The 21,587-nt window shown below is 46.2% G+C and overlaps 1 protein-coding gene across 4 annotated transcripts in view; it reads right to left on the bottom strand.

The window, feature by feature from the left end:
• The window catches only part of LOC134529038 (fructose-bisphosphate aldolase-like), a 50,607-nt gene that overhangs the window by 5,393 nt on the left and 23,627 nt on the right, over positions 1-21,587 (bottom strand). For 2 of the 4 annotated variants that reach the window (XM_063362733.1, XM_063362734.1), the window contains exons 4-8: positions 18,170-18,360; positions 8,676-8,904; positions 7,526-7,647; positions 4,686-4,763; positions 3,020-3,151 (exon numbers count right to left, since the gene is read on the bottom strand). In XM_063362733.1, coding sequence (XP_063218803.1) covers positions 3,056-3,151; positions 4,686-4,763; positions 7,526-7,647; positions 8,676-8,904; positions 18,170-18,360 — 716 coding nt within the window. In that variant the 3' untranslated portion in view covers positions 3,020-3,055. Of the gene's footprint in view, positions 1-3,019; positions 3,152-4,295; positions 4,764-7,525; positions 7,648-8,675; positions 8,905-18,169; positions 18,361-21,587 lie in introns of those variants that run through there. The other 2 variants (XM_063362732.1, XM_063362731.1) reach the window with 1 other exon arrangement.

Raw genomic sequence — 21,587 nt, 5'->3', positions numbered from 1 at the left:
GCGAGGCGAGGCGAGGCGAGGTGAGGCAAGGCGAGGCAAGGCGAGGCGTAGCTTGGCCGGGCGAAGCGCGACGAGGTTTGGCAAGGTGGGTCGAGGGGATGGGTGGCGAGGAGAGGCGAGGCAAGGCGAGGCGGGGCGGGGCGAGGCGAGGCGAGGTGAGGCAAGGCGAGGCGTAGCCTGGCCGGACGAAGCGCGACGAGGTTTGGCAAGGTGGGTCGAGGGGAGGGGTGGCGAGAAGAGACGAGGCAAGGCGAGGCGGGGCGAGGCGTGGCGAGGCGAGGCGAGGTGAGGCAAGGCGAGGCAAGGCGAGGCGGGGTGGGACGAGGCGAGGTGTTGCGAGATAGGGCGGGGCGGGGCGGGGCGAGGGGAGGCGAGGCAAGGCGAGGCGTAGCCTGGCCGGGCGAAGCGCGACGAGGTTTGGCAAGGTGGGTCGAGGGGAGGGGTGGCGAGGAGAGGCGAGGCAAGGCGAGGCGGGGCGAGGCGTGGCGTGGCGAGGCGAGGCGAGGTGAGGCAAGGCGAGGCAAGGCGAGGCGTAGCTTGGCCGGGCGAAGCGCGACGAGGTTTGGCAAGGTGGGTCGAGGGGAGGGGTGGCGAGGAGAGGCGAGGCAAGGCGAGGCGGGGCGAGGCGTGGCGAAGCGAGGCGAGGTGAGGCAAGGCGAGGCAAGGCGAGGCGTAGCTTGGCCGGGCGAAGCGCGACGAGGTTTGGCAAGGTGGGTCGAGGGGATAGGTGGCGAGGAGAGGCGAGGCAAGGCGAGGCGGGGCGAGGCGTGGCGAGGCGAGGCGAGGTGAGGCAAGGCGAGGCAAGGCGAGGCGTAGCTTGGCCGGGCGAAGCGCGACGAGGTTTGGCAAGGTGGGTCGAGGGGATGGGTGGTGAGGAGAGGCGAGGCAAGGCGAGGCGGGGCGAGGCGTGGCGAGGCGAGGCGAGGTGAGGCAAGGCGAGGCAAGGCGAGGCGTAGCTTGGCCGGGCGAAGCGCGATGAGGTTTGGCAAGGTGGGTCGAGGGGATGGGTGGCGAGGAGAGGCGAGGCAAGGCGAGGCGGGGCAAGGCGTGGCGAGGCGAGGCGAGGTGAGGCAAGGCGAGGCAAGGCGAGGCGTAGCTTGGCCGGGCGAAGCGCGACGAGGTTTGGCAAGGTGGGTCGAGGGGATGGGTGGCGAGGAGAGGCGAGGCAAGGCGAGGCGGGGCGAGGCGTGGCGAGGCGAGGCGAGGTGAGGCAAGGCGAGGCAAGGCGAGGCGTAGCTTGGCCGGGCGAAGCGCGACGAGGTTTGGCAAGGTGGGTCGAGGCGAGGCGAGGCGCGACGCGGTGCGGCATACTATAGTGTGCGATGAACCTAATAGAACATATTTTCTGTACGAGTACCTGTTTCGGTGTGGGGATATAGCTTATAGCTAGCATGTGCCCTCTAATGCATGTCGACTCTTCACCCAAACACTCGCCACAAATGCTTACATTTTCTGAAATGCCAAGCTATCAATACGGCTACATATAGGTACAAGGTCATAACATATCGGTGACTGACATCCATAAGCACAAGTTGTTTGGGAAGAATTCTTTTTAGTACCGACCAGTGCCGAAATTAAATTCGCATGTTTTACATTTTCGTTTCTGGCGTTTTGGGGCGCCCGGTGGCTAATCGTGACGTGTCTTGGATGCGACACAAGTTAACTACAAATACTTGTGTTTCGAATCTCTCTTCATCTATATTAATGATTATGAAATTCACCTCAAAAAATCGCTTGTATACAAAAAATAATTGTGTACGGAATTCGGACTTCAGCATAATGTAATTAGCGGCCAAGGTGGCTGGAGGTTATGCGAATCTTACGGAATTATAAAATATTTAGGAAAAGTAAAAAAAATGACCGTTTTCTTCTTTCAATTTATTTAATTAATATAATATTTATTCGCAAATAAAATATTAAAAAATAAAGCTAAACACGATTTACGGAAATCCCTCATAGGATTTGCAGTTTTGGTGCCATGAACGCTGTTGCAAGGAAACAGTTAGTTACTCTCTGACGTGGTTGCAGATGCGAGGGTTGTTGACAGGTCCGGGTAGAGCGAGTATTGTAAAGCTGGTAAAGCTGGTAAAGCGGAGATAGCGAAGCCCGCAAAGCCCAGGAAAGACCGCAAAACCCGCACTTTGAGTGAAGCCCGCAGGCTGGAGTTCACGCAGGGAAAGAAGTAGGCCTTCGGAGGACTCATTTTACAGGCGATATCCTAGTTTAAAAACTTCAAAATCACCCTATATTTTAAATGTAAATTATTTTATGATTAAAAAAATAAATCATGACGGGCACACACTTACCAAGTTTAAATGAAGTAGCTCAAGTTGCTTGCGAGAGGCAAGGTATTAAACATAAATCACGTACAAACATAAACATATTTCTGTAAGTATATCCCCCCTCTAACACCCTCCTCATGAATTTCATATTTTAGTGCTTGTGGGTCGGGGAGGATGCGATCACTGCACTGAACTTAAAAATAAAGTGTCCTTTAGGATTACTACGGATACTTTTAGTGACCGGTTCAAGTGAGCCACTAAGCAGTGAGTAAGCATGATTTATTATCCCATTAAATTAAGTTCTTATTTTAAAAAAGAACCGCGTTAGCCAACCAGTAAGCAGTATTTTCATCATAAATAATAATAGTACATTCAGCTGTTAAACTTAAAACATAGTTAAACTAAACCTGTCATAAAAGTGAACTTGTCCGTGTAATATTATTACTCGAAAATCAGCTTGTGTAAATAATATATTTGATTTCTTGCAACCAAACGGAAGTTTTAAATTCATTAACTCTTAAGCAAAATGTTGTTACATGAATCAAAGTAGTTTTGCAGTATTATAAATTCAGTTTAACATACAAAATATTTGCTTGTAGAATAACTCTCTGACCATTTACAAAAAGTTAATAATTCGGTTGAAAAATCTCATTTGTTATAATTTGTAGTTATGAAACTGTTCCCTTGTTTGAAATGAAGTTGTTATCCCAAGCGCGGAGGAATTGAAGCAAACAAACCTTCCGTGACGGCGGTGGGCTAAGCAAGGTCCACTATCAGTACGCGATGGAGTCCGCGTAGTTGGTTTTGCCTGAGGCAAGAGACGTGAAACTGCCTGGTCGGTACTTCCCTTGGCATGCTTCCCCGTTGGCCTGAAAGAGAACCGAAACATAACACTATAAAACTAATATATTTTTTAACAAAAAAGTTTTTCTGAATTTTTAATTAATTTTTTATTTATGTAATAGTAATTTTAATACATTTCAAGATTTTTTTAATCTATTTGAACCTTCTAACGTATATTTCAATAATTTTATTTTGTAATTATATTAGCAAAAAAATTAATTGTTTTATATTTTTCACAAAGTGAAATGCTAATTTATCATATGTCAAACACAGTTTCTAACAACCAACTGTTAAGAACATAGAGAAGCAAAACGTCATTGAAAATGTTTTAAAGGAAATTATGTACGTAAATCGGATGGATTATTTTATATTCAAACATCATATAAACTATAAATGCCTAACTTAGAATATATACTGGCACAGTGGTTTTAAAAAAAGTAATTGTATGAGACCACATATAGTTTACCATTCATTACATGTGCCTTTTTAAAATCATAGTTAAACAATTTAACACAAAACAATGACATTCCAATAACAAGCACCGCCTGAAAAAATATTCAGACTTATATCATTTTTTGAATAAACAGTACATAATTTTTATTTACTTCAAAACGCTATCTCACTTTACTTTTGAACAGGATAAAAATTGGTAATGAATGTTTATTTCATAGTGAATAAGTTATAATAACACAATGGCCGAGGCTTATACTTATGTGTGCCCGGTACTAATACCTGATAATCTACCCACACATCACAAAAGCCAATCACATTTTATATCACTTCAGAATCATTAAAACATTTCAGTAGTGTAACTTTTTCGAAATGTATCTGAGACTTTTTGTGATGTATGGGTATAAAAATTTGTACTTTTTTGAGATATGTAATGATTTTTTTTTTACTTCAAGGGGGAGATACAGGAAAGGAAAGATGCCATTGTGGTTTTTAACAGTTCTCTGGTCAAAAATATTATCTATAATTTAATTTTTATAGTATTGCTTCTATAAAACATAAATTAATCTTACATATAAATAAATTGAATGTTTATGTTAGTAATGACTATCTGCTGAAAATATTTTTTTTTGTAAAGTTTTCTGAAATATTTTTGGCGCATGAGTACGAAATATACAATGACACTTTGTAGGGGCTTTTGAAAATAAGTTGTCTCTGACATAAAGAAGGAAAATTTTTAATATCAAATGATACAAAATACCTATGCACTGTTAAAAATATTCACCTTCAATTTACGAATAACAGTGGTTACAAATTATCCAGAATTCTTCGCATATTTACGGACACTAAGTTCGCTTGCTTTGGACATGAATCCAAAAGAACATTCTTGGTGTATCAACAGAACACTCAAAAAATTGGTCAAGTCCACAGCAAGAACACTCTGTGTGTGTGTGAACACGCGTGTGTTTATTGCAGTCAAGAACGAACAGTTCAACTCGGAAGTCGAAACACGGCATAGTTTCTGCGAAGATCCAGTTGTTTGTAATGACGAGGCGGAGCGCTGGCTTGGGGTCGGAAAGACAGAGGTGTCAGCGAGTGCGAGATGCCTACCTGGGCTCGCTTCAGCAGCTCTTCTTGGGCCGCCTTAATGTTGCTGGCCTTCCCGCCCCACGCCTTAAGTACCGACGTCTGCAACACACACACACACACACACATCACCACAGCGCTGAGGCCCGCTCTCCTTCTCTTGTAGTCCTACAGCAGTTCTGACTTGTTGACATTTTGGCTACTGCGTCTTGACGTTGTGCTAACGTTTATTTTTATAATAAATAAATATGAGATCAGCATAAAGGTTTACCATTATATGCTAATTTTTTTGTACTCAATTTATGGCAACCTTAATATTTTTTGTCTTTATTTTTGAAATGAAACTTCTTTGCTGAGGGGGTAACAATTTCCGAGCGTTACGAAAATTCCGAGGGCTTGAGGGGAAATCCCCAGGTATGTAGTGGGGGAACCGGGAGAAGAGAAGAATATGTAAGTACGTGGGGTGGGGGGAAACCTAAAGAGGAGACGTAAGGGAAAGGTAGAAAGGACGCAGCATACTTGCTCTGTTGCACTCTTGCGCTATCGCGCTCTCATGCACTTGCGCACTTGGTAACTTTCATGTGCGCGGATGTTTCTAGGGGGTGGACGTCGCGCTATGCCCACTCCGGGGCCGTTGGTGCGGGCGGTGACCGCTAGAGCAGCCTTGAGCGGGCTCCACGTGGCTTAGTGCGGCTCAGGTTGAACCCGCCATGCTGCAGGGATAGGCGGGTCGCCTGCGCCTGACGCCACCCAGACTTTAGGCAGTGTTTGGGCAGAGGGCAACACAATGGGGTTTGAGCTTATTGTTGTGCACCGTGCCACAGGCCATATTCGAAAGAAATTTTGTTCTTTCATGTATGTATTACTAAGTAATAATTAACTATTAATAATATTTATTTTTTAATAATTAATCATTAATTAAGTATTATTATTTACAAGGTGAACCTGTAAACTTTATTTGGCAACAGGATGGAGCCCCTCCCCATTGGAATATCTTTGCACGAGAGTGGTTGAACGTCGAAGTCCCTGACCGTTGGATTGGTCGTAATGGTCGAGACGACAGAGATCTTTTTCGCTGGCCTCCACGTTCACCTGACATAACATGTGCAATTTTTTTTTCCTTTGGGGCTTTATAAAATATCGTATCTACGTTCCGCCGCTACCTAATGATAGCCAGAGTTGAGACACAGAACTGAAGAAGCTATTGCTTACATTACTCCGGGCGTGTTAACCAAAGTTTGGGAAGAACTGGACATTATGTTGTATGTGTGCCGTGTAACAAAAGGTGCACATATTGTTCATTTAAAAAACTAGGTTTTCGATGTATGGTTTGTTGTATATAGTCTAAATTAAATTTTCAATAATATACCATTGAAACTGACACATTCATTTATGGATATCCTGTACCTCAGGCGAATTTGGAAACCACCTGAGTTCGTAAGCCGTGGCGAATGGCAATATTCAACTCCGCTGCTAAGTGTGAAACGCTTTCGGTTTGTTCTTCGCTGTTCTCAGCAAACATCAGTGACGTGAGAATGAAAATAACTTTGGAGCGCTACCTACACTCACTAAATGTACCTTGTAAATAAATTAATAAACAGAGATACTTACAATACTGTATTCACATGTAATAATTCTGGAAATCATACTTCGAACACACTATAGACAAAACAAGAAACATCGATCGACTATGGGAACTGTCCATCATACGATCCAAGTATCGATTTTTAAAGACATTGATAATAATGCTTGCATGGAAAAAACAAGTCAAAGTGTAAACAAATGCATTGTAATGAGATCTGTAATCTTTTGAAATATAGTTTTGTTTTGAACTAATTCTCAATCACAGCAAGATTTACCATGACACAAATTAAACGAAGAATCGTTTTCTAAAGCTTTTACCATGTGTGCAAACTCAACACACCTCCTTATCATCGTTCTGACGTCACTAATATTCGCTTTTCACCCCAGCGTAGCTATGGACTTGGTGTACTAACACACAATTCTCTGCTGAATGGTGAATATCACATTCAGCACTATGTTTCGCTTGGCACATCGCTTTATGGCTACGAACTCAGGCCGTTCGGTTTTACTACTGTGAGGTGGGATGATAAGTGCGACGATTGCTGGTGCTTCTATTGCGGTGTCACCTCTAAGAGAAAGGTTTTAAACTGGCGCACAGCCTTATCTCTGTACATAGGAGAACAGATGCACAGTTAAATTTATTAATAGCAATGCTTGGGGTTGTGAGATTCTTTGCGAAATAAGTGCATGTTGTTGGGATTCCTAAATCAGTGAACTTCCCTAACGTAAATAATCAATTTGATTTCATTGCTTCTAATTAAGAAGTTTCCAAAGTTTGGCAGAAAGGTTATTCAATAGGATCCATTTTACCTGATTTTTCAAAATTCACAGCACAAAGCAACAACAGCCATATTCTGGTGTCACTCCCAAACCACTAGCATGCATCGCACACACGAACAGGCGCTAGTACCCTGATCGATATATCTGAGAGGAGCGTGCTTATTGGGCAGTTTACTCGCCTCCCCCAAGGCGGGGTCTCACACGGACCTATCGCAAGCGGGAAACTTGGCGGTCGCTGCCTTGAGTCGGTGAAGTGTTCTCCGGGTGCTTCTGTTCCCGTCTATGCTCCATTAAAACACATGCTCACCCAACACACGATTTTATCACTGTGATCTGAACACTAAAGTAAACACGGTAATTCCCAAATTTTCTGAGGATTTCCATAAAACTGGAAAATGACCATGTCATGGTGTTCTAAGCAGAACCATGTGAAAAACGGGCATGGATGCAGAACAGAATTTTGTTTAGATTACGGACAACTGTTGGCACTCGCGACCTACCTGCAAGGCACGGCCGTAGCTGAAGGTCAAAGGCCACGGCTTCTTTCCGGGGAACTTGTTGATGGCATCCAAATTGACGGTTGCCTCCTCCTCGGACTGCCCGCCCGACAGGAAGGCGATGCCTGTCAACAAATCGTCACCCGCGGTGCAGTTGGTCTGTGCCGAGGGTCTCATGTCCCCGTCACGAGTAGGGCATCGTCTCAAGTGTGCCAACGTCAACGAATCTACATTGGTGGTGTCCATGGCCAGAGTCTAACTACCACCTACTTACTGGCTCCCGGGTTGCAGCGACGTCCGTGGAAATGACGGGGTCTACGAAGTTACGACACGTCTTGTTGCAGCTATTTTCAAGGGTGATTATCAACTGAAAGTGCTCTTCCGGCGTTACATAAATGCTCTGCCAGAACATCAGGCATTCAGTTCTCAGTCACCATTGAAACATTCTGCAACACGGCATGCCAAAACTTCAGGCACATCATTACCACTGACGATGTTTCAGCCAAGAAGTTAACAAGTAGATGTGTGTCCAACAACTAGTAAATAAAGGGGTGAAGTAATAACAAGTGATTAGACATGGGACTCGCATTACAGGGATCTACATTGGTCTCTTCCTGATTTCGGGCTCTCTAAATCATTCCAGGTAAACACTGCCACTAAGCCCTTAATTTATCCTTGTCTGTGTTACCGTCTCGAATGACCTCACTGCATACGGAACGTTAAACCTACATAAAACTTTGAAAATGCCTACTTCGCAGGCTCAAATGATATTCTCAGACATGCGAGTATCATAATCTTCACTTTTCATCAAGTGGTGTTGATGATGGGGTGTTGAGCCCAGAAGTTGATTTTGGATCCCTAGCTGTCGTCACACCGTAGATAGGGCAAAACTTGTAAGTCTTGAGGCTACAGTTAATGTGCTTAAGAATAGTTGGAGAACATGCCTACTACTTGCAAAAGAGAACAATGGCACATGGAACAACATTTTTTTTTCCGTAAAGGCATGGGGCCACATTGAAACCACTACACATGAAAAGCACATTTACTGTGGTGCTTGATCCAGGAATAAGAAAAAGCACCGACAATGATCGGGTTTTTGTTTTAAAGTGCGTGTAAGAGACTAATGAGTACTGGCCACGCCACGAGGACTTACCAGCGACCGCGGCAGGGATGGTCCTGCTGAAAGCAGTGACAGTGGCCCGCGCAACGTCCTGCGGTGAGTACTTGGTGGGGCAGCGCCGTCCTGCCGTCACCATACTGGGCTTGAGCAGCGAGCCCTCGAGGTACACGTGGTGATCCTGCAGCGCCTTGTACACGGCCGCCAGCACCACCTCCGTCACCTTCTGGGCCTGCTCCAGGTCGTGGTCGCCGTCAGTCAGGATCTGCACACGGCGCGGGTGGCTGCAGGCTTCTGACGCCTGTAGCTACACTCTAAATGGTGACACCAGAGGCTTCTGGCACATGTAGCTACACTCTAACTGGTGACACCAGAGGCTTCTGGCACCTGTAGCTACACTCTAAATGGTGACACCAGAGGCTTCTGGCACCTGTAGCTACACTCTAGCTGGTGACACCAGAGGCTTCTGGCACCTGTAGCTACACTCTAGCTGGTGACACCAGAGGCTTCTGGCACCTGTAGCTACACTCTAGCTGGTGACACCAGAGGCTTCTGGCACCTGTAGCTACACTCTAGCTGGTGACACCAGAGGCTTCTGGCACCTGTAGCTACACTCTAACTGGTGACACCAGAGGCTTCTGGCACCTAGCTACACTCTAACTGGTGACACCAGAGGCTTCTGGCACCTAGCTACACTCTAAATGGTGACACCAGAGGCTTCTGGCACCTGTAGCTACACTCTAGCTGGTGACACCAGAGGCTTCTGGCACCTGTAGCTACACTCTAACTGGTGACACCAGAGGCTTCTGGCACCTAGCTACACTCTAAATGGTGACACCAGAGGCTTCTGGCACCTAGCTACACTCTAAATGGTGACACCAGAGGCTTCTGGCACCTGTAGCTACACTTTAAATGGTGACACCAGAGGCTTCTGGCACCTAGCTACACTCTAACTGGTGACACCAGAGGCTTCTGGCACCTAGCTACACTCTAGCTGGTGACACCAGAGGCTTCTGGCACCTGTAGCTACACTCTAAATGGTGACACCAAAGGTTCTGGCACCTGTAGCTACACTCTAAATGGTGACACCAGAGGCTTCTGGCACCTGTAGCTACACTCTAACTGGTGACACCAGAGGCTTCTGGCACCTAGCTACACTCTAAATGGTGACACCAGAGGCTTCTGGCACCTAGCTACACTCTAAATGGTGACACCAGAGACTTCTGGCACCTAGCTACACTTTAAATGGTGACACCAGATGCTTCTGGCACCTAGCTACACACTTAATGGTGACACCAGAGGCTTCTGGCACCTGTAGCTACACTCTAAATGGTGACACCAGAGGCTTCTGGCACCTAGCTACACTCTAACTGGTGACACCAGAGGCTTCTGGCACCTAGCTACACTCTAACTGGTGACACCAGAGGCTTCTGGCACCTAGCTACACTCTAAATGGTGACACCAGAGGCTTCTGGCACCTGTAGCTACACTCTAGCTGGTGACACCAGAGGCTTCTGGCACCTGTAGCTACACTCTAAATGGTGACACCAGAGGCTTATGGCACCTGTAGCTACACTCTAGCTGGTGACACCAGAGGCTTCTGGCACCTGTAGCTACACTCTAAATGGTGACTCCAGAGGCTTCTGGCACCTGTAGCTATACTCTAAATGGTGACACCAGAGGCTTCTGGCACCTGTAGCTACACTCTAACTGGTGACACCAGAAGCTTCTGGCACCTGTAGCTACACTCTAGCTGGTGACACCAGAGGCTTCTGGCACCTGTAGCTACACTCTAAATGGTGACACCAGAGGCTTCTGGCACCTGTAGCTACACTCTAAATGGTGACACCAGAGGCTTCTGGCACCTGTAGCTACACTCTAACTGGTGACACCAGAGGCTTCTGGCACCTAGCTACACTCTAAATGGTGACACCAGAGGCTTCTGGCACCTAGCTACACTCTAAATGGTGACACCAGAGGCTTCTGGCACCTAGCTACACTTTAAATGGTGACACCAGATGCTTCTGGCACCTAGCTACACACTTAATGGTGACACCAGAGGCTTCTGGCACCTGTAGCTACACTCTAAATGGTGACACCAGAGGCTTCTGGCACCTAGCTACACTCTAACTGGTGACACCAGAGGCTTCTGGCACCTAGCTACACTCTAAATGGTGACACCAGAGGCTTCTGGCACCTAGCTACACTCTAAATGGTGACACCAGAGGCTTCTGGCACCTGTAGCTACACTCTAGCTGGTGACACCAGAGGCTTCTGGCACCTGTAGCTACACTCTAAATGGTGACACCAGAGGCTTATGGCACCTGTAGCTACACTCTAAATGGTGACACCAGAGGCTTCTGGCACCTAGCTACACTCTAACTGGTGACACCAGAGGCTTCTGGCACCTAGCTACACTCTAAATGGTGACACCAGAGGCTTCTGGCACCTGTAGCTACACTCTAAATGGTGACACCAGAGGCTTCTGGCACCTGTAGCTACACTCTAACTGGTGACACCAGAGGCTTCTGGCACCTAGCTACATTCTAAATGGTGACACCCGAGGCTTCTGGCACCTAGCTACACTCTAAATGGTGACACCAGAGGCTTCTGGCACCTGTAGCTACACTCTAAATGGTGACACCAGAGGCTTCTGGCACCTAGCTACACTCTAACTGGTGACACCAGAGGCTTCTGGCACCTAGCTTCACTCTAAATGGTGACACCAGAGGCTTCTGGCACCTAGCTACACTCTAAATGGTGACACCAGAGGCTTCTGGCACCTGTAGCTACACTCTAAATGGTGACACCAGAGGCTTCTGGCACCTGTAGCTACACTCTAAATGGTGACACCAGAGGCTTCTGGCACCTGTAGTTACACTCTAACTGGTGAAACCAGAGGCTTCTGGCACGTAGCTACACTCTAAATGGTGACACCAGAGGCTTCTGGCACCTAGCTACACTCTAAATGGTGACACCAGAGGCTTCTGGCACTTGAAGCTACACTCTAAATGGTGACACCAGAGGCTTCTGGCACCTAGCTACACCTAGCTGGTGACACCAGACGCTTCTGGCACCTGTAGCTACACTCTAGCTCGTGACACCAGAGGCTTCTGGCACATGTAGCTACACTCTAACTGGTGAAACCAGAGGCTTCTGGCACCTTTAGCTACACTCTAAATGGTGACACCAGAGGCTTCTGGCACCTAGCTACACTCTAAATGGTGACACCAGAGACTTCTGGCACCTAGCTACACTCTAAATGGTGACACCAGAGGCTTCTGGCACCTAGCTACACTTTAAATGGTGACACCAGAGGCTTCTGGCACCAAGCTACACTCTAAATGGTGACACCAGAGGCTTCTGGCACCTGTAGCTACACTCTAAATGCTGACACCAGAGGCTTCTGGCACCTAACTACACTCTAAATGGTGACACCAGAGGCTTCTGGCACCTGTAGCTACACTCTAGCTGGTGACACCAGAGGCTTCTGGCACCTGTAGCTACACTCTAAATGGTGACACCAGCTGCTTATGGCACCTGTAGCTACACTCTAAATGGTGACACCAGAGGCTTCTGGCACCTAGCTACACTCTAACTGGTGACACCAGAGGCTTCTGGCACCTAGCTACACTCTAAATGGTGACACCAGAGGCTTCTGGCACCTGTAGCTACACTCTAAATGGTGACACCAGAGGCTTCTGGCACCTGTATCTACACTCTAACTGGTGACACCAGAGGCTTCTGGCACCTAGCTACACTCTGAATGGTGACACCCGAGGCTTCTGGCACCTAGCTACACTCTAAATGGTAACACCAGAGGCTTCTGGCACCTGTAGCTACACTCTAAATAATGACACCAGAGGCTTCTGGCACCTAGCTACACTCTAACTGGTGACACCAGAGGCTTCTGGCACCTAGCTACACTCTAAATGGTGACACCAGAGGCTTCTGGAACCTAGCTACACACTAAATGGTGACACCAGAGGCTTCTGGCACCTGTAGCTACACTCTAGCTGGTGACACCAGAGGCTTCTGGCACCTGTAGCTACACTCTAAATGGTGACACCAGAGGCTTCTGGCACCTGTAGCTACACTCTAGCTGGTGACACCAGAGGCTTCTGGCACCTGTAGCTACACTCTAGCTGGTGACACCAGAGGCTTCTGGCGCATGTAGCTACACTCTAACTGGTGACACCAGAGGCTTCTGGCACCTGTAGCTACACTATAACTGGTGACACCAGAGGCTTCTGGCACCTAGCTACACTCTAAATGGTGACACCAGAGGCTTCTGGCACCTAGCTACACTCTAAATGGTGACACCAGAGGCTTCTGGAACCTAGCTACACTCTAAATGGTGACACCAGAGGCTTCTGGCACCTAGCTACACTCTAAATGGTGACACCAGAGGCTTCTGGCACCTAGCTACACTTTAAATGGTGACACCAGAGGCTTCTGGCACCTAGCTACACTCTAAATGGTGACACCAGAGGCTTCTGGCACCTAGCTACACTCTAAATGGTGACACCAGAGGCTTCTGGCACCTAGCTACACTCTAAATGGTGACACCAGAGGCTTCTGGCACCTAGCTACACTTTAAATGGTGACACCAGAGGCTTCTGGCACCTAGCTACACTCTAAATGGTGACACCAGAGGCTTCTGGCACCTGTAGCTACACTCTAAATGGTGACACCAGAGGCTTCTGGCACGTGTAGCTACACTCGAGCTGGTGACACCAGAGGCTTTTGGCACATGTAGCTACACTCTAACTGGTGACACCAGAGGCTTCTGGCACCTGTAGCTACACTCTAACTGGTGACACCAGAGGCTTCTGGCACCTAGCTACACTCTAAATGGTGACACCAGAGGCTTCTGGCACCTAGCTACACTCTAAATGGTGACACCAGAGGCTTCTGGCACCTAGCTACACTTTAAATGGTGACACCAGAGGCTTCTGGCACCTAGCTACACTCTAACTGGTGACACCAGAGGCTTCTGGCACCTAGCTACACTCTAAATGGTGACACCAGAGGCTTCTGGCACCTAGCTACACTCTAAATGGTGACACCAGAGGCTTCTGGCACCTGTAACTACGCTCTAGCTGGTGACACCAGAGGCTTCTGGCACCTGTAGTTACACTCTAACTGGTGAAACCAGAGGCTTCTGGCACCTAGCTACACTCTAAATGGTGACACCAGAGACTTCTGGCACCTAGCTACACTCTAAATGGTGACACCAGAGGCTTCTGGCACTTGTAGCTACACTCTAAATGGTGACACCAGAGGCTTCTGGCACCTAGCTACACCTAGCTGGTGACACCAGAGGCTTCTGGCACCTGTAGCTACACTCTAAATGGTGACACCAGAGGCTTCTGGCACCTAGCTACACTCTTAATGGTGACACCAGAGACTTATGGCACCTAGCTACACTCTAAATGGTGACACCAGAGGCTTCTGGCACCTAGCTACACTTTAAATGGTGACACCAGAGTCTTCTGGCACCAAGCTACACTCTAAATGGTGACACCAGAGGCTTCTGGCACCTGTAGATACACTCTAAATGGTGACACCAGAGGCTTCTGGCACCTAGCTACACTCTAAATGGTGACACCAGAGACTTCTGGCACCTAGCTACACTCTAAATGGTGACACCAGAGGCTTCTGGCACCTAGCTACACTTTAAATGGTGACACCAGAGGCTTCTGGCACCAAGCTACACTCTAAATGGTGACACCAGAGGCTTCTGGCACCTGTAGCTACACTCTAAATGGTGACACCAGAGGCTTCTGGCACCTAGCACACTCTAACTGGTGACACCAGAGGCTTCAGGCACCTAGCTACACTCTAAATTGTGACACCAGAGGCTTCTGGCACCTAGCTACACTCTAAATGGTGACACCAGAGGCTTCTGGCACCTGTAGCTACACTCTAGCTGGTGAAACCAGAGGCTTCAGGCACCTAGCTACACTCTAACTGGTGACACCAGAGGCTTCTGGCACATGTAGCTACACTCTAACTGGTGACACCAGAGACTTCTGGCACCTGTAGCTACACTTTAAATGGTGACACCAGAGGCTTCTGGCACCTAGCTACACTCTAAATGGTGACACCAGAGGCTTCTGGCACCTGTAGCTACACTCTAAATGGTGACACCAGAGGCTTCTGGCACCTAGCTACACTCTAAATGGTGACACCAGAGGCTTCTGGCACCTGTAGCTACACTCTAGCTGGTGACACCAGAGGCTTCTGGCACCTGTAGCTACACTCTAGCTAGTGACACCAGAGTCTTCAGGCACCTAGCTACACTCTAACTGGTGACACCAGAGGCTTCTGGCACATGTAGCTACACTCTAAATGGTGACACCAGAGGCTTCTGGCACCTAGCTACACTCTAACTGGTGACACCAGAGGCTTCTGGCACCAAGCTACACTCTAAATGGTGACACCAGAGGCTTCTGGCACCTGTAGCTACACTCTAAATGGTGACACCAGAGGCTTCTTACACCTAGCTACACTCTAACTGGTGACACCAGAGGCTTCAGGCACCTAGCTACACTCTAAATGGTGACACCAGAGGCTTCTGGCACATGTAGCTACACTCTAAATGGTGACACCAGAGGCTTCTGGCACCTGTAGCTACACTCTAAATGGTGACACCAGAGGCTTCTGGCACCTATCTACACTCTAAATGGTGACACCAGAGGCTTCTGGCACCTGTAGCTACACTCTAGCTGGTGACACCAGAGGCTTCTGGCACCTGTAGCTACACTCTAACTGGTGACACCAGAGGCTTCTGGCACCAAGCTACATTCTAAATGGTGACACCAGAGGCTTTTGGCACCTGTAGCTACACTCTAAATGGTGACACCAGAGGCTTCTGGCACCTAGCTACACTCTAACTGGTGACACCAGAGGCTTCAGGCACCTAGCTACACTCTAAATGGTGACACCAGAGGCTTCTGGCACTTAGCTACACTCTAAATGGTGACACCAGAGGCTTCTGGCACCTGTAGCTACACTCTAGCTGGTGACACCAGAGGCTTCTGGCACCTGTAGCTACACTCTAGCTAGTGACACCAGAGGCTTCAGGCACCTAGCTACACTCTAACTGGTGACACCAGAGGCTTCTGGCACATGTAGCTACACTCTAACTGGTGACACCAGAGGCTTCTGGCACCTGTAGCTACACTCTAAATGGTGACACCAGAGGCTTCTGGCACCTAGCTACACTCTAAATGGTGACACCAGAGGCTTCTGGCACCTGTAGCTACTCTCTAGCTGGTGACACCAGAGGCTTCTGGCACCTGTAGCTACACTCTAGCTGGTGACACCAGAGGCTTCTGGCACATGTAGCTACACTCTAACTGGTGACACCAGAGGCTTCTGGCACCTGTTGCTACACTCTAAATGGTGACACCAGAGGCTTCTGGCACCTAGCTACACTCAAAATGGTGACACCAGAGGCTTCTGGCACCTAGCTACACTCTAAATGGTGACACCAGAGGCTTCTGGCACCTAGCTACACTTTAAATGGTGACACCAGAGGCTTCTGGCACCAAGCTACACTCTAAATGGTAACACCAGAGGCTTCTGGCACCTAGCTACACTTTAAATGGTGACACCAGAGGCTTCTGGCACCAAGCTACACTCTAAATGGTGACACCAGAGGCTTCTGGCACCTGTATCTACACTCTAAATGGTGACACCAGAGGCTTCTGGCACCTAGCTACACTCTAAATGGTGACACCAGAGGCTTCTGGCACCTAGCTACACTCTAAATGGTGACACCAGAGGCTTCTGGCACCTGTAGCTACACTCTAGCTGGTGACACCAGAGGCTTCAGGCACCTAGCTACACTCTAACTGGTGACACCAGAGGCTTCTGGCACATGTAGCTACACTCTAACTGGTGACACCGGAGGCTTCTGGCACCTGTAGCTACACTCTAAATGGTGACACCAGAGGCTTCTGGCACCTAGCTACACTCTAAATGGTGACACCAGAGGCTTCTGGCACCTGTAGCTACACTCTAGCTGGTGACACCAGAGGCTTCTGGCACCTGTAGCTACACTCTAGCTGGTGACACCAGAGGCTTCTGGCACATGTAGCTACACTCTAACTGGTGACACCAGAGGCTTCTGGCACCTGTTGCTACACTCTAAATGGTGACACCAGAGGCTTCTGGCACCTAGCTACACTCTAAATGGTGACACCAGAGGCTTCTGGCACCTAGCTACACTCTAACTGGTGACACCAGAGGCTTCTGGCACCTAGCTACACTTTAAATGGTGACACCAGAGGCTTCTGGCACCAAGCTACGCTCTAAATGGTGACACCAGAGGCTTCTGGCACCTGTAGCTACACTCTAAATGGTGACACCAGAGGCTTCTGGCACTTGTAGCTTCACTCTAAATGGTGACACCAGAGGCTTTAGGCACCTAGCTACACTCTAAATGGTGACACCAGAGGCTTCTGGCACCTAGCTACACTCTAAATGGTGACACCAGAGGCTTCTGGCACCTGTAGCTACACTCTAGCTGGTGACACCAGAGGCTTCTGGCACCTGTAGCTACACTCTAGCTGGTGACACCAGAGGCTTCAGGCACCTAGCTACACTCTAAATGGTGACACCAGAGGCTTCTGGCACCTAGCTACACTCTAACTGGTGACACCAGAGGCTTCAGGCACCTAGCTACACTCTAAATGGTGACACCAGAGGCTTCTGGCACCTGTAGCTACACTCTAAATGGTGACACCAGAGGCTTCTGGCACCTAGCTACACTCTAAATGGTGACACCAGAGGCTTCTGGCACTTGTAGCTACACTCTAAATGGTGACACCAGAGGCTTCTGGCACTTGTAGCTACACTCTAAATGGTGACACCAGAGGCTTCTGGCACCTAGCTACACTCTAGCTGGTGACACCAGAGGCTTCTGGCACCTAGCTACTCTCTAGCTGGTGACACCAGAGGCTTCTGGCACCTAGCTACACTCTAAATGGTGACACCAGAGGCTTCTGGCACCTAGCTACACTCTAAATGGTGACACCAGAGGCTTCTGGCACCTGTAGCTACACTCTAAATGGTGACACCAGAGGCTTCTGTACCTGTAGCTACACTCTAGCTGGTGACACCAGAGGCTTCTGGCACCTAGCTTCACTCTAAATGGTGACATCAGAGGCTTCTGGCACCTAGCTACACTCTAGCTGGTGACACCAGAGGCTTCTGGCACCTAGCTACACTCTAAATGGTGACACCAGAGGCTTCTGGCACCTAGCTACACTCTAAATGGTGACACCAGAGGCTTCTGGCACCTAGCTACACTCTAAATGGTGACACCAGAGGCTTCTGGCACCTGTAGCTACACTCTAAATGGTGACACCAGAGGCTTCTGGCACCTGTAGCTACACTCTAAATGGTGACACTAGAGGCTTCTGGCACCTAGCTACACTCTAGCTGGTGACACCAGAGGCTTCTGGCACCTAGCTACACTCTAAATGGTGACACCAGAGGCTCCCGAGAGTGTGTGTTACCTCCGGCTCGACGATGGGCACCAGGCGGTTGGCCTGGCAGATGGACGCGTAGCGCGCCAACACGTTGGCGTTCTCTTGCACGGCGAGGGGTGAGGGGGTGTGTGGTCCCGGGCGCAGCGTGCATCGCCACTTGGCGAACTGGCAGCCGTCCTTCTTGTACTGCGCGCAGCGCTTGTGCAGGTCATCCAGCCCTGTGGCACCAGCACACCCGCATTCCTCTCGCTGTAGTATACATTCGATTAAATTTTACAAAATTAAATCAATACACAGTGGTCAATATTAATATTTAACTGTTTCATAATTTTGATTATTATTTGAAATTGGTAAACATGCTGAATGTTTATTTTAATTTATTATCTTTAATTATTTATGAAATTATTCAAAAAAGTATACATACCGGAACATAACTTTACTTACATAAATACACTTAAAAATGTTTATAAACTCAATTTCTGAAAAAAATATTCAAAATAATTTGTTATTTTTGTTAATTATTTGGATGAGTATCTAATATAAATAACTTAATTAAAAGATTAAAAAACACATATATAATTTTTATTTATATGTATCCTTTTTTTTCATCCATTGGAAATTTTGCTGCATGGTGCGCGCGCATTAGAAATATTCATAAAATCATTTTTTATAACGCACCTAAGGAAGTTTAACTTTAAAAATTCATAATTTAACCATAGTAATTTTTATACAATGTTACATAAATTTAATAAATATGTATTAAATTTTTTTAATATACTAAAAGAAAAAAATTTAATTCCTAGCATGAACTAAGGCTACGGCCACACGTGCGTGTTTTCACGCTGAAGCCTAGAGCGTGATTTCACGCAGAATGAATCCGCTACCCGGCCACATGAGCGTTGTATTGTGAACTGGCACCCATCTATGCTATGCAGGCTTGATTATGAATTCATTAAGCAAGAACGCTGCTGTGGTTTTAAGTGATGTGCTGTTGTTTCGTAGGCGTCGTCGCCGGCGGAAGCATTCAAGAAAATACTGAGTCCATCCCATATTGAGTGAAACATCAACGAAAGGAAAATTTGTGCTCTTTCATAATAAACTAAAAGAAAATCCAGACAGTTTTTTGAGTACTTCAGAATGTCCGTTAACTCATTTGAAATACTTTTCACTATGGAGAAAGAAAATATATCAAAAAGTAACACAGCAATGCGAGAATGTGTTAGTGCTGAAGAAAAACTCGCATTGACATTAAGGTAAGTTTATTTTGCTCATGTTTGAATTTACTGTTTTTAAAACTAATATGTTATGAAAATATAAGAATGAGATGTGAATACAAAGTCATTTAAGAAAATATTAATTTATTTGTAAGTTATGTGACAAGGATCTTACATCTTACGTAAGGGTTAAAGGTACTTATATCTGTTTGATTTTAAGTTGCACTCCTTTTAAAAAAAACGCTTTTTAAAGTTTTTGAAAATATAATTTTTCTAACTTATTTCATAAATTACTTCATAGTTATACTGAACTTATGTTGCAGGTACCTTGGCACTGGAAATTCCATACGTTCTATTCACTTGACTATCTTCTCGGACGTTCTACAATTGCTGGCATTATTCGAGACACTTGCACTGCCATATGGGAAACATTGAAAGAAATATACATGAAACCACAACCGAAGAAGACTGGATGAACATCAGTGATCTATATTAAGGAAAAGCGAACTTCCCCCATTGTGTGGGTGCAATAGACGGTAAGCACGTAAGGATTATTAATCCGTGGAATTCAGGTAGCGAATTTTTTAATTACAAGAAATATTTTTCTATTGTACTCATGGCTGTTGTTGACAGTAATTACTGTTTCACATTCATTGACGTAGGATCGTTTGGTAATGAAGGCGATTCAAATATATTGAAAAGGACTGAACTGGGGGAAAAAAATTTACAGCCAAACTTTGAATTTGCCACAACCTATGCCTTTGAAAAACGATCCTTCTGGAATATCACTTACCTATGTATTTGTAGGCGATGAAGCTTTTGCAATAAGTGAATGTTTATTGAGACCTTATCCTGCAAAAAACCTTACGCATACAAAAAAGGTTTTTAACTACAGGTTATCAAGAGCACGGCGTTATGTGTAATGTGCATTTGGCATTCTAGCAAATAAATGGCGAATTTTCCATCGTCCAATGGACGTCAGTGTAGATGTGGCAGATATCATTATTCAAGCATGTTGCGTACTTCATAACTTCGTAAGAAAGCAAGATGGCTATAATTTTGACGACACACTGTCTTGTACACTGGAAAGCATTCCTTCATACTGAGCGAGAGGAAATAATAGTGGAAAAGCTATTAGAGATCATTTTGCTGATTACTTCAGTTCTGAGAAAGGGTCAGTGCCATGGCAAAATTTTGTGAATATTCCTGAGTAAAGACAATGCTCGCTTTCAGTATGACTGATTTTTTTTTGTGTGTAGCATTTTCAGGGGCTCAGATTGTATTAAATAACTGAATTATCCGTGAGGCCCGCAGGTCATAAATGAAAACTATATTTTTACTAAATCTACAGTCAAATAAAAGATTAATATGTTTTTAGTTATTGTAATGTGGTTTATTATATTTTGAATTATGCACGCAAGCAATATTCAATTATTTATTGTAAATAATCATGTACTTGTATAGTTTGTAGATGATACATAAACTGACAATGGATATGATGTAAGAACATCCAAAAAAAAAAAAAAAAAAGATTTAATAAAAAAATTTAATAAAAAAAGTTGATTCGTTGTAATTTTTGACATTTATTCTGTTAATCCATAAATCTGGCTTTAAACTTCATACACAAATATTTCAGTAAATTTAATGTCATCCTAACCAATTTTTGCACCGAAAAATGTTCATGAAATAACTAAACAATATGTGATATATATATATATATATATATATATATATATATATATATATATATATATATATATACACGCGCGCTTTTGAATTGACCATGGTTTTAAGGTCTTGGGGTATGAAAAGAAAAACTACATGAACATTTTCCGGAAGTCGTAACATATCGACTACAATGGGTAGTATTTCAGAACAGAACGCGGCGAGAATTCCCGCACGTGTGGCCGGGCATCGACTGAAACGCTGCGTGAAATCACGCCAAGGAATTGGCCGCGGTGCATTTTCTTGCGGGCGACCTTGAAGACGCGCCTATCAGTCCTCTCCCCGGCGGGAATTCACGCTGCGTCTGGCCGGTCTCATTCTCCTTGCTGCGGTTCATATTTCTGGCGTGTTTTCACGCAGAGTCTCTGCGTGACAACACGCTCGTGTGGCCGTAGCCTGAGAGCATGTTATCGTGTTGTTTATGTAAAGTTTTAAATTAATCCTTTGTGTGATTTTACTTTGACATGTTTTACTTTTTTTTTTGCACATAATTCGTAAATCAAAAA

Source organism: Bacillus rossius, chromosome 2 (genome assembly GCF_032445375.1).
Source record: "Bacillus rossius redtenbacheri isolate Brsri chromosome 2, Brsri_v3, whole genome shotgun sequence".
In the NCBI taxonomy this organism is placed as follows: domain Eukaryota; kingdom Metazoa; phylum Arthropoda; class Insecta; order Phasmatodea; family Bacillidae; genus Bacillus; species Bacillus rossius.
The sequence above is the reverse complement of the archived record's forward strand: the minus strand, read 5'-3'. Positions and strand labels throughout refer to the sequence as shown.